Source organism: Salvelinus sp. IW2-2015, linkage group LG14 (genome assembly GCF_002910315.2).
Source record: "Salvelinus sp. IW2-2015 linkage group LG14, ASM291031v2, whole genome shotgun sequence".
In the NCBI taxonomy this organism is placed as follows: Eukaryota; Metazoa; Chordata; class Actinopteri; order Salmoniformes; family Salmonidae; genus Salvelinus; species Salvelinus sp. IW2-2015.
In genome coordinates, this window is record NC_036854.1 from 13357617 (window position 1) to 13371079 (window position 13463).

The following is a 13463-nucleotide window of genomic DNA, read 5'->3' on the forward strand; positions in this document are numbered from 1 at the left end:
GATACTCCTCCTCTTCGTCTGAAGAGGAGAGGACCCGTTACAGAATCACCCACCAACCATGGATCAAGCGGCGTGAGAGAGCGCAACAGCGATCGCAGGACTCGTGGACTTGGGAGAAATATTTGGACGAAAAGGACCCTGGGCTAACCGAGAAATATCGCCGCCCCAAAGCTGAGCTGGAGGCAGCGAAAGCAGAGAGGCTATGAAGGCACACAGACATGAATATCTATAGTTGAATTAATGAGGAGCAGCATATCCGAATAACAACAGGATCGTGCGACATGAACATCTGCCGCATTCCTGTGTAAAAGATGTAAACCTCCGTCTCTCATCTATTACTGAGCAGTCACTTTATAATCTTCGGTCCTGCAAGCAAATTGCAGGACCGGTGTCTACGCCAACACTCAGCGAGATCTATTTGGAGAATAAACAGATCAAGGTATTAATATGCGTAGTGCATTGTCGTGGAGCAACAGATGAGAACGGAACCCAAACTTGCACGAGCAATGACTCTCGTCCTCAGTAAAACGCCAGTGACAGTTTGGTTAGTTTAATGCAGTAAGCTCGTGATGCCCCGGTGAAAAGTCTGGCCCTGATGCCCGTTATCTGATGTGTTGACGTCACTGGAGAAATGAGATAGCCACAAATTATGGTAGCAAACGCGCTAAGAGACAAGTACTATAAGAATGTTACACTGACGAAATGATATAACTGGAGTTTCTGAGCACGTATCTTGATGAAGAGAATGTAGGCTGATACTAGGTTCGAGATCTAGCCCTATCATGTTCTATTCTCCGACAGAAACTTAGTTTTCTTGTTCGATTTCCAATTCCGTGGGTTTTACACAGAAAAGAATGACCAAATAGCCGAATGAACGTGTATGTGGCTGTTGACAGTAGATGAGACCGAGTCTCCACCCAGTTTATGGATCCCCGATGAACATCGACCCACTACAGTGCTGCCCGATACCCTCGATGCTGTTGAAGCTGAGGAGCGTATCAGACCCGTCTTATGTTCCTAACACTAGACGTTCGGTGATGGTCACGGTCATGAATGTCAAGTGTATGACCGACATGATTCGTAATGCACCCCTTAGTAAAACCAAATTGTCCATTCAGAATCCTAAGTCAAAACGCACACGAAGGAGCTCAAAACTCCAGCCTACTAGTGACAGTGTCACCTAAGCCTCGAGAGGTACTCCACTGTGCGTATTAACGTACATATTGTGTTGAACTTCGCTCCACGCAGTCATGTCAATGTCTCCCTGTGCGGGAGGTCACATATGCCGTTCATAGCTCACGGGTGCACGGAGTCAGGTGCAGTTGCTTGTCTCAACCACCGCCTAAGTTGACTTTCCCCTACTGCCAACATTAACATGGAGCAAACCACACGCGCGCATGAGCCTATTCCTCTGCGTCTCTGCCACACCAAAAGGCGTGTAATACACACAGTTATTACCCTATTCTTGATGTACGTACCTCCAAACCCATTACACACCTTCTTGCTGTCCTATCTAGATGTGCGTGCCTCACCGATTAGAGCACCTTAAGTTTACACACTCTTTTGTTGCTGCGAATTTCCTGCGCCGCAAAGAATGCAGATGAGCTTTGGTTCCATAAATTCAACTAAGAACCCGCCACTCCATAGTCACACGCCACGGTTATATTAACAGTATTGCACTTTCTTAGCTACTTTTGTCCACTAATAGGCCTCAACAACACCCCAACTCAAGCCAAGCATTATGCCACTAAAGTTAACCTAAAATAAACCATGGCGCAGTATTTATTTTTGGCGAGTCCAGACATACGATGATTTCTTTACTGGCCTCGATATGATTGTCTATCCATCCCCAGTCCACTTGTAAACCCTAGTACTTGATGAGAGATCCTGACGAGGCGTCTCGGTAGTAAACATAACACCCAACCACCCACCAACACCCAACATCCAAACTTGAACATGAGTCCAAATGTCCACCATAATAATGGTTGGTTTGTCTCACTTTGCATTCCAGCGCGTCTCGAGTTGTGCGTGCTGTGGTTCAGTCGCCACCACGCTAGGCCTGTAGTCTTTCAAGTTGCGCTTCTCGTTCGCGTAGGTGTCCGGCCAGAGTCTGCTCTGTGGTGCTGCGAATGCTGTGAACACCCAGGATCTCAGCGGCAGCAGATTCTAGCTCTTCAGGAGCAGTCTCAAGAGGAGTCCCAACTGGCTCTGACACAGGCTATCACCTTGCCTCCGGCGAGAACCAGGTGCGTGGAAGCCCAACTGCGACCATACGAGAATGTGAGCTGCGTGCAGCTCCAGTGCTCCCTAGTACACAAAGCCACAAGCGTGCAGACGCGAGTGTAGTCCTGCTGACCAAGAGTCACTGCATCTACATGCCCAGGGACAGGCGCAGACGCTCGTAATCTGTGCAAAACGACCGATTACTTTACTGTGAGGTAAACTTCACTTCACACGACTCGGTAGAACCCCATGAGACCCACTGACGTTTCCTCTGATTGAGAACCATATATAGGTTGGCTGTTCACACTGTTTGTTTGTGGGTGATTGTCTTCTGTGTCTGTATGTTGCACCACACGGGACTGTTTCGGTTTGTTTGTTCGTTTGATGTAGTCCGTTCCTGTTCGTGAGTTCTTCGTGCATTTATGTAAGTTCCATGTTCAGGTCTGTCTACGTCGTTTTCTTATTTTGTAGTTTGTTGAAGTGTTTTCGGTTTTCGTCAGTACTTTAATAAACTTCATCATGTCCAAATATCACGCTGCACTTTGGTCCAATCCCTACTCCTCCTCTTCGTCTGAAGAGGAGGAGGACACCCGTTACAATTGCCTAATTGGTGGGATGGGCTTATCAGCACAGCGGCCTTCAACGTGTAATCAGGGCCTTTCTTAACAAGGTGTGTTTCCTGACTGTGTGGAAGAGACATTTGTTATAGCCACCAGCCATGTGTGTTTCATTTGTTAGTCTGCAGTTTAAAAAAATAAATGAAGTACTTTTTAACTTTATTTCTCAGTTCCTCTTTTATGCCTTTAGATGACGAGGTATCGGCCAGCCTGTCACACTGTCTATAGTCTTTATGAGGCGTGCCGTGTCATCATTGTTTTTAGATCAAGCCAAGATAAAGATTCATGCACACTTCTGTTCGTATAGATAAACCCTCAAGCTACATCACCTGTTTTTCTGTTCCTTTGGATATGAGTTTTGCACGTAGATTCCTTACATTTTTATTCATGCTCTTGTGGCGGACACAGAAAGAGAAACATTATTTATCTTTATTCAAAAGGCGAATAGGCTGATCTTGCAGAGTTCTGTAATTCTGGCTGAAGAACAATGGATGCGGTCCATCTTCAGAACACATCCTCAAACACTGAGGTCGATCACTGCAACGTGGGGAATCAGATGATATACACAGTCTTCTCTAAAGTGATGATTGTGGAATTCACTCTGGCCTTGCCTCTCAACCTGTCAGTGCGCTACATCTTCCTCTTCAAATTCTGGAAAACCAACAGCATCTTCCACTTCAATATTGTGGTGGCAGATCTTCTGCTGGTGATACGCTTGCCAGCCAAAGCCTATCACTTCCAGCACGGACTAAGCCGAAGTGAGAACAAGCTGGTCTGTAAGGCCATGCTCTTCATGTTGATTTTGAACCGGGGGGCCAGTATCGCCTTCTTGACTGTGATCTCCATCGATCGTTACTTCAATGTGGTTCATCCTTGGAAAATTATCTTTGCCAAGACTTTAAAAAGGTCTCCTCATATCTCTGTCATCGTCTGGCTACTGCTGCTCCCCCTGACTATCCCAACCATGCTGAAGACCTTTGAGTGCTGTAACAGTTATGTGTGTAAAAATGACACTCTGGTTGAGGACGTCACTGACACTTTGAGAGAGGTTGTTTATCACCCAGATTCTCATCCATTTCTTTGTGTTGGTCTACTGCACGGTCCACAATGTCAACACACTCAAAAAGAAGACGGTAGTGAATAAGGCCAAGCTGCATCGAGTAGTGTTTCTGGTCACCTCAGTTGTGCTGGTCTTCTCTGTGTGTTTCCTGCCTTGTACCATAGCTAGGATAGATCTGTTGATTGTCAGAATCAAGGATCAACACAATGCTGAGACCATAGCGGTTCAGATCTATGACGGTCTCATGGTTTTATCCTACATTGACTGTTTGCTGGACCCACTGGTGTACTGTTTCTGCTACTCAGAGTATACAGATGTGTACATGTCAAATAGCTGTCCCTTTCTATTGAGCAATAGAAGATCCAATGGTTCCACAGTCACAGATGAACAAAAGGTGACCTCTCCCCCACTGCAGGACAAACTGTGATTTTATTCCAGATCTACAGTACTGTATAGTCAGTTACTGTTGGTTATTACTGCATTGTCGGAACTAGAAGCACAAGCATTTCGCTACACTCGCATTAACATCTGCTAACCATGTGTATGTGACTAATAAAATTTGATTTGATTTGATTTGATTTACAAATGATCACAAAAAATCTGTACAGACAGGTATGTTTAACGTTAATTTTGAACAGTTTTGCTTAAATCAAATCAATCAAATCAAATTGTATTGGTCACATACACATGGTTAGCAGATGTTATTGCTTGTGCTTCAAGTTCCGACAGTGCAGCAATATCTAACAAGTAATCTAACAATTCCACAACAGCTACCTAATACACACAAATCTAAGTAAAGGAATGGATTAAGAATACATCAATATATAGATGAGTAATGACAGAGCGGCATTGGCAAGGTGGTATAAAATACAGTATATACATATGAGATGAGTGATGCAAGATATGTAAACATTATTAAAGTGGCATTACTAAAGTGACTAGTGATCAATTTATTAAAGTGGCCAATGATTTCAAGTCTGTATGTAGGCAGCAGCCTCTCTGTGTTAATGATGGCTGTTTAACAGTCTGATGTCCTTGAGATAGAAGCTGTTTTTCAGTCTCTAGGTCCTAGCTTTGATGCACATGTTCTGAACTCGCCTTCTGGATGGTAGCGGGGTGAACAGGCAGTGGCTCGGGCGGTTGTTGTCCTTGATGATCTTTTTGTCCTTCCTGTGACATCGGGTGCTGTAGGTGTCCTGGAGGGCAGGACCCCCGCTGATGTGTTGTGCAGACCGCACCACCCTCTGGAGAGCCTTTGTGGGCGGTGCAGTTGCCGTACCAGGCTGTGATACAGCCCGACAGGATGCTCTAAATTGTGCATCTGTAAAAGTTTGTGCTTGTTTTAGGTGACAATTTCTTCAGCCTCCTGAGGTTGAAGAGGTGCTGTTGCGCCTTCTTCACCACACTGTCTGTGTGGGTGGACCATTTCAGTTTGTATGTGATGTGTATGCCGAGGAACTTAAAACATTCCACCTTCTCCACTGCTGCCCTGTCAATGTGGATAGGGGGGTGCTACCTCTGCTGTTTCCTGAAGTCCACAATCATCTCCTTCGTTTTGTTGACGTTGAGTGAGAGGTTGTTTTCCTGACACCCTCACCTCCTCCCTGTAGGCTGTCTCGTCGTTGTTGGTAATCAAGCCCACTACTGTTGTGTTGTCTGCAAACTTGATGATTGAGTTGGAGGGGTGCATGGCCACACAGTCATGGGTGAACAGGGAGTACAGGAGGGGGCTGAGCACACACCCTTGTGGCGCCCCAGTGTTAAGGATCAGCGAAGTGGAGGTGTGTTCCCTACCTTCACCACCTGGGGGTGGCCCATCAGGAAGTCCAGGACCCAATTGCACAGGGCAGGCTTGAGACCCAGGGCCTCAAGCTTAATGATGAGCTTGGAGGGTACTATGGTGTTGAATGCTGAGCTATAGTCAATTAACAGCATTCTTACATAGGTATTCCTCTTGTCCAGATGGGATAGGGCAGTGTGCAGTGTGATGGCGATTGCATCGTCTGTGGACCTATTGGGGCGGTAAGCAAATTGAAGTGGGTCTAGGGTGACAGGTAAGGTGGAGGTGATATGATCCTTGACTAGTCTCTCAAAGCACTTAACGATGACAGAAGTGAGTGCTACCGGGTGATAGTCATTTAGTTCAGTTACCTTTGCCTTCTTGGGTACAGGAACAATGGTGGCCATTTTGAAGCATGTGGGGACAGCAGACTGGGATAGGGAGAGATTGAAATTGTCTGTAAACACACCAGCCATCTGGTCTGCGCATGCTCTGAGGACGCGGCTCGGGATGCCATCTGGGCCGGCAGCCTTGCGAGGGTCAACACATTTAAATGTCTTACTCACGTCGGCCACGGAGAAGGAGAGCCCACAGTCCTTGGTAGCGGGCTACGTCGGTGGCACTGTATTATCCTCAAAGCGGGCAAAGGTGTTTAGTTTGTCTTACACTTCCTTATAAACTCACTCACAGAATCAGCATATACGTCGATATTACTCTCTGAGGCTAACAGGAACATGTCCCAGACCGCGTGATCAAAACAATCTTGAAGCGTGGATTCCGATTGGTCAGACCAGCGATGAATAGCCCTTAGCATGGGTATCCTGTTTGAGTTTCTGCCTATAGGAAGGGAGGAGCAAAATGGAGCCGTGGTCAGATTTGCCAAAAGGAGGGCAAGGGAGGGCTTTGTATGCCTCGCGGAAGTTAGAGCAGCAGGGATCCAGTGTTTTACCTGCGTGAGTGCGACATTCAATATGCTGATAGAATTTAGGTAGTCTTGTTCTCTAATATGCCTTGTTAAAATCCCCAGCTACAATAAATGCAGCCTCAGGATATATTGTTTCCTGTTTGAATAAAGTCCAGTGAAGTTCCTTGAGGGCCGTCGGGGTATCGGCTTGAGGGGGATATACATGGCTGTGACAATAACCGGGGAGAATTTCTTTGGGATATAATACGGTAGGCATTTGATTGTGAGGAATTCTAGGTCATGTGAACGAAAGGACTTGAGTTCCTGTATGTTGTTACGATTACACCATGAGATATACACCCCCACCCTTCTTCTTCCTGTCCGAGTGACGCACAAAGAATCCAGGTGGCTGTACTGACTCTGACAGTATATCCCGAGAGAGCCATGTTTCCGTGAAACAGAGTATGTTACAATCCTTGATGTCTCTCTGGAAAGCAACCCTTGCCCTAATTTCATCTACCTTTTTATCTAGAGACTGGACATTAGCAAGTAATATACTCGGAAGCGGTGGTTGGTGTGCGCGCCTCCGAAGTCTGACCAGAGGACCGCTCCGCCTGCCTCTTCTCCGGCAGCGTTGTTTTGGGTCAGCCTCTGGAATCAGTTCAAATGCCCTGGGTGGTTCGGACAAAGGATCCGCTTGGGAAAGTCGTATTCCTGGTCGTTCGGACTTGGGCTGGTGATGTCTCGGGACATAGACCTTTTTAGAAGGTCTATGTCCCTTGAGTTGGAAAATGTGTGATAGCAGTGGACTAATGGTAGCTTTTCTGATAGAGTCACCAAATTGCACACACAGCTAGGACAGGGTTTTATAAATATGTGTAGAAACAAAGCCTTAACCCCACAGAAGTCTTATTCCCAATACGGCTGCCAAACAAGTCAATGGGATCTTATTGGACAATTTCACATGACCATACCTGTATGAAATATAATTGTAGTATGCCCCAAAATGTTCATAGTGATGTAGAATACACAACCACATGAGCCAGGAGTGCCAAATATATAAAGATAAATAATTCACAGAAATGCGGTAAAAATGTGCCCAAAAAGCTGTCTGAATTGCTGATTTCTGAAGATGTTATGATCAATCATCTTCAAACATGCAAAATGGATATGTAAATGTAAATAGTCATGGAAATGAGCTGCTTAAAAGTATATACAATGTTATCCTAGTAACTGTTTTCATTATGAGGACTTTAAACCGGCCTCGTACATTCCATTACAATGTAACAAAATCCAATGTTGGGCTTGTTGAGGCCAATTATTACTTTTAGTATTCTAGTAGCAGACCAATCTGCTATGACCCCATAGTAAGAATACATCTTCATTTAGAGTAACTACGTTTAATGCTTTGCTGCTCTAATCATCTGGTGAAAACATATTGGCATTCCTATGGAATTTTACATTGTAATATATGCGGCAAGTTTCTAGTCTTCTGATTTATGAAAACAGGTAATAGGATAACATAGTATAATTATTGTCATCTCAAATCCTTGTAAAAATCTGTGATTCAGACAGCTTTTAGGGCACATTTAACAAATTAATAATTTAACAAATGTATATATCTGGCACATCTGGCTCATCTGCTTGTGTATTATACATCACTATGAACATTTCAATACATTTTTAGGCACACTACAATTATATTTCATACAGGTATGGTCATGTGAAATTGTCCACTAAGATCCCATTGACTTGTTTGGTGGCCATATTGGAAAAAGGCTTCTGTGGGGTTAATGCGTGAATTCTGTGATGGCCCTGTATCAAGAAATCTTTATAAAACCCTGTTCTAGCTGTGTGTGCAATTTCGTGCTTCTATCACCAAAGTTACAATCCAAAAACATAGTTGCCCCATTACATGGACTTCTATGGCTAAGCTTCCAAAATTCTAATGTCAATGGCACAATATGGACGATTTTGGAAATACTAGTTGTAGCTGGTGCTTTCAGAGTTGGTTATATAATATATAATTTGAAAGGTAATTTCATGACCATTCAGAACCACTTGTCAAACAGTTTGGCAAGTTTAAAATGTATCAGGGTTTACATTTTGAAGCAATTTATACAGGTAATTCTATGTAACCTGGAGGTCAAAGGTCAAAGTTCTGCTGACCCGAACATTCCGAAAACGTGTCTGATGGATAGCTGTGAATCTAAGCTTTCCGATGCTATATGATTGAAGGGTATAAGGGAGCAATAACATGCTGTATACTGACTTGTTTGTCATTGGGTAAAATCCCTATGGGAAACATGAATGGAATGGAGGGATGAAAGGAAGAGTGCTAACACACAGAAAGCTACCATTGGTCCACTGCTTTCACACATTTTACAACTCTAGGGACATGGACCTTCCAAATAATCCCTAAGACATCATCGGCGAAGTGAGTCCGACGGCCCAAATATGGGGGTCTCATGAACTAATATGACCACAAAAGCAATAAATGTTCACACAGTATTCAAATGATAGGGGAGAGTGGGGTAAGTTGAGACAATTTTTACATTCAGCATCACTCCGTCAAGGGAAAAATAGTATTCTTTATAACAAAGACATCTATATATATTTCAGGATGTTGTGTATCCCTGGAAATAATCAGAATTCATGTAAACATTACAGTTTTGAAAACATAGCTTGTCCAAAAAAAGTGGTCTCTTGGCACAACTTACCCGTTATGGGTTAAGTTGAGCCACGGGATAGGTTAAGTTAAGCCACCTACAAACTTCTGTACTGAATGAAATATTACCACTACCTTTTTAAAACCATGTCTATCTTTACTTCCCCAAACACAATTTAACACAATCACTTTTTGTCTTTTAATTATTTTAAGCATCTTTTAACACAGGCTTAACAACTAACAAACACTTTGTACATTTATTGACACTTTTAACATAGGCCAGGCCCTGTTGTTACCTCATATCCCAGTGATAATGCCTTGCATTACACCTGGGAAGAAAACACACTCAACTTACCCCAAGACAAACATTTGACAATATTAGCCCACACAGCTACAAGGATGCACTTCATGCTAGATTTAGGACCTCATAAATAAATAAAGGTATAAAAAAAATGTATTGAAGCGTATAGAGTGGGGAGTGGAAAATTGAAAACTAGCTGTTATTGGTAGAGTTTTGTTACCAGGCAGGCCAAAACTCCATCACACCAACACAGGCTGAAATGATTTTCAAACAGCTCTTACACTAAAAGGACATTATATCATAATTTGCACAATTTCACAGTACTATTCCAACCTCATAGTGTGGAAATATATATAAAACACAGGAAAATCCTGTTTTTGACTGCACTAGGCCGATAAGTCATTTCTCACTGGCTTTTTCAGGATGAAAACAAAGGTAAAGTGAAAACGCAGCTAAATGTCATGGTACATTGCACTTTAACCTCATTGGGTCTTTTGTGTAAAGAGCTTTTTGAAGAAAGTAAATGTAAGTGGACATGAATGCATAGCAGCTTTATGTGCTTTACATGTCTCTGATTTATCACTGGAGATTATGCGACGGTCCTTATACACACCTCTGGCTGTTCATTAGTTCAGAAAAACCTGTTTAGCCTGAAAAGATTAGTGCTGCTACAAGATGAAATGACATGTAATTTCTTAAATTACCCAACAGAGCATTGTGTTATTGCCTCTGTGTATTGAACAAATCTTAAGCAACCACTGCCTTGGAGCTGACATGATCTTCTTAGTAACCTCAAAAACAAATGATAATCTCTAAACTATCAACACTTCGGAAAGTCCCTTTGGACTAAATCTATTTTCAAGATCATCAAATACAGTTAAATGTACTAAATTAACTTTGCACTTTCTAACAAAATACTACTTTGTAAACATATTTCATGCCTCTCCACTGAATTCATTTGTATTTGCTATTTGATGGTGGTTGTTTTAAGTTGAGCTCAGTCAGTCAGTACCCACCTGGCCCCATGAGGGACAGGAGTCTGCTCTGCTCCTGTACAACTCTGTGTAGCTGCTCCACCTGCTGTTGAACTAGCTGCTCCTGTTGCCCTGGGCCCTTCACCGATGCAGACATAGACAACACTCAACAAACAGCAGGGTCTGTTGACAGCTTCAGCATCATTATGTAATACCACAACATAAATTAACGTTTATTCGTCACATGAACAGGATACAGCACGAGGTGCCTTTTTGCTATTAACAACTCATTACCGACATAATTAGAGCAGTAAAAATAAATGTTTTCTCATACCCGTGGTATACGTCTGATATACCACGGCTGTCAGCCAATCAGCATTCAGGGGTCGAACCACCCAGTTTATAAATAGTAATACAACTGGTTGTGGTAGAATATGTACACATAGGATATACAGTATAAATGATCAGYGTGTCAGGTAGCCTAGCGTTTAAGAGGGTTGGACCAGTAACTGAAAAGTTGCTGGTTCGAATCCCTGAGCCGAAGAGTTGAAAACTCTGTCGATGTGCACTTGAGCAAGGCACTTAACCTTAATTGCTCCTGTAAGTCGCTCCGTATAAGAGCGTCTGCTAAATGACTAAAATGTAAATTAATGTGCTGTCAACCATGACTGTTATTTATAAGTAGGTTAATAAAGTAAATAGTGATCTTGGTTGAGCAGTTGAATTGTACAGCAGCATTGACAGTGTATGTGTGTGATTATTTGTATGATTAGTGCTATATTAAACTGATAGCCAACAGCGCAGGGAAGCAGTTCACATGAGAGTGCCAGTGTGAATGAAGGTTACTGTGCTACATGTACACATTGATCAATAACGCTGCTTCAAGTAGAGTGCAGCAAGTAAAATGAGTTTAAGTGGGTAAAATACCCTCAATTCAAGTAGTTTTGAACACAACTGTAAATTGGTATGTTACTGCCACCTACTGGTAAGCAAGAGTGCATGCATCAAATCAGTGAGTAAAAGCAATTCAGACCGAAACTTGAAACAAATATGTCTACAATAGTAGGCTACACTGTATGGTTTAAATACACTACTGACCTGCTGGAGAGCTCTCTGTAGCATTAGTTGTCGTGTAGTTTGTAGTGATGAGTTACTGTCTGAGGCAGCCTCCTGTGGGTTTTCTCTATGAACAGCATCATGGCTCAGTGAATGGGATGGAGACAAGGGACTAGAGCCCAGCTCAGCTGCATGAGGATTTAGGTGGGTCCTTTGGTTATCCATGTCATGTGTTCCAGTGTTATGTGGCTCCTGTCGTGGTACCTGGCCCAGGTCTGCCTCTGGCTCAAACGATCCACCTGCTGACCATGTTCTCAGGCTATTGTTGTCCATGGGGATTTCAGCTGACATTATTACATTCAGAGATGCTTCATGAAATACTCTTGATTATCACCTTCTGTTAACAATGGCATGTTTTTGAGTAATGTCTGGTCTCTGCAAGTTGGAAAGAGAAATGTAGGGAAGGTCTTAACAGGGTAATGTGGGATAACTTGCGCTACATTTCTTAAGTCATTCTAACAAAATGATTCTGATGTTGAGCTAACATTTTTTCATTTAGAAAACGTGATATAAATCGAATTAAGTTACAGCTACAAACTGTTTATAGACGGAGTGAACAAATTATTAGGAACACCTGCTCTTTCCATGACCCAGACTGACCAGGTGAATCCATGTGGGATATTTACCCCACATTACGCGAAAGGTTTTACTTGAATAGCTCACATGTGAGGTTTTGCACAATATCCTACATTAACGTTATATGTGCATTATAGATAGACCTTTATCAACAACAAAAAAGCAAATTACGTTTCTAACTTTTATAAACGTGTTGAGTTGTCTTTGAAGAGATTATTGGTAGAAAAGTATACATTCCATGAAACAGCAATTCATTTTTATTAGTTAGATAAAAACGTACCTTTTTCTTTAAATCAAATAAAAATACATAGTTCCCTTCGCTTTGGCGTGTCTCTCCCAAGAGTAAGCTACACTCATGTTTTATCCGTCGCCAGTGGTTACTGTTACTGTAAACATCAACCTCCAAGGAGAGAAAATATGAGTTGTTTTGTTTAGCCTACCATTAAATTAACAAATTACTCATTCGTTTAAAATGTCGTATACAATAGTAATGTATACTGAGAAATGTAGGCTAATGGCTATGGAGGGCTAGGCATACATTGTCTCTAGAAGCATATAGTCAAGAACTTTACTGCAAAGGAGTAGCGGTTGAATGAATCCTGTAGTATGGCGCCAAACAATGTCACTTTCGGCGGTAAAAGTTTCAGAAGTTTTTTTCTGATATGAATTCTTCTAAGATGGCCAAATAAGGTAGGCTATCTGACATTGGCTATTAGCCAACAACGATAGTTTTTTTTTAACATGCAGATGCAGTCAAAAATATTGATGTATCTCTCTGTCATGCAGCCATGTAATGTCGTTCCCACTTCCCGCCGAGGTGACGTGTATCCCAAAATGAACCCTAATCGAGGAAGAACAGGTTTGCCTGAGAGGGAGAATAGGCCTAATGTGAAATACAATTCCTACAACTAATAGTATGGTATCATTATATACCTATAATTACCCCTCTCAGCTCACCTTCCCTGTCTCTCATATCTGAGGCAAAATGAATGAATGAGTGAATGAGAGGGAGCCGGCAGAATGAATGAGAGGGAGCCGTTACAGTAATTTTTGCAAAAAGAATAGCAAGGACCTGAAATGAGGCGATTCAGGGAATTACTCAATTACAAAAGTAGGTTGTTTGGTAAAGTTCTGTTTGCAAAAGAGGACATTGGTCTCTATTAGCTGATAATTAACCACCAATATCGATTTTACACAGAACTAGTATACACAGATAATTTGTTATCAAAATGAAATGCTCTGAA

General features: G+C 42.5%; 1 protein-coding gene and 1 pseudogene across 1 annotated transcript in view; one reads left to right on the forward strand and one right to left on the reverse strand.

The window, feature by feature from the left end:
- LOC111973391 (centromere protein J) overlaps positions 1-12999 on the reverse strand; it is a 40956-nt gene extending 27957 nt beyond the window's left edge. The window contains 3 exon segments of the mRNA XM_024000741.2: positions 10570-10666; positions 11626-12018; positions 12500-12999. Coding sequence (XP_023856509.1) covers positions 10570-10666; positions 11626-11934 — 406 coding nt within the window. The 5' untranslated portion in view covers positions 11935-12018; positions 12500-12999.
- LOC139028705 (12-(S)-hydroxy-5,8,10,14-eicosatetraenoic acid receptor-like) lies at positions 3328-4327 on the forward strand (annotated as a pseudogene).
- Positions 13000-13463: the final 464 nt, after the last annotated feature.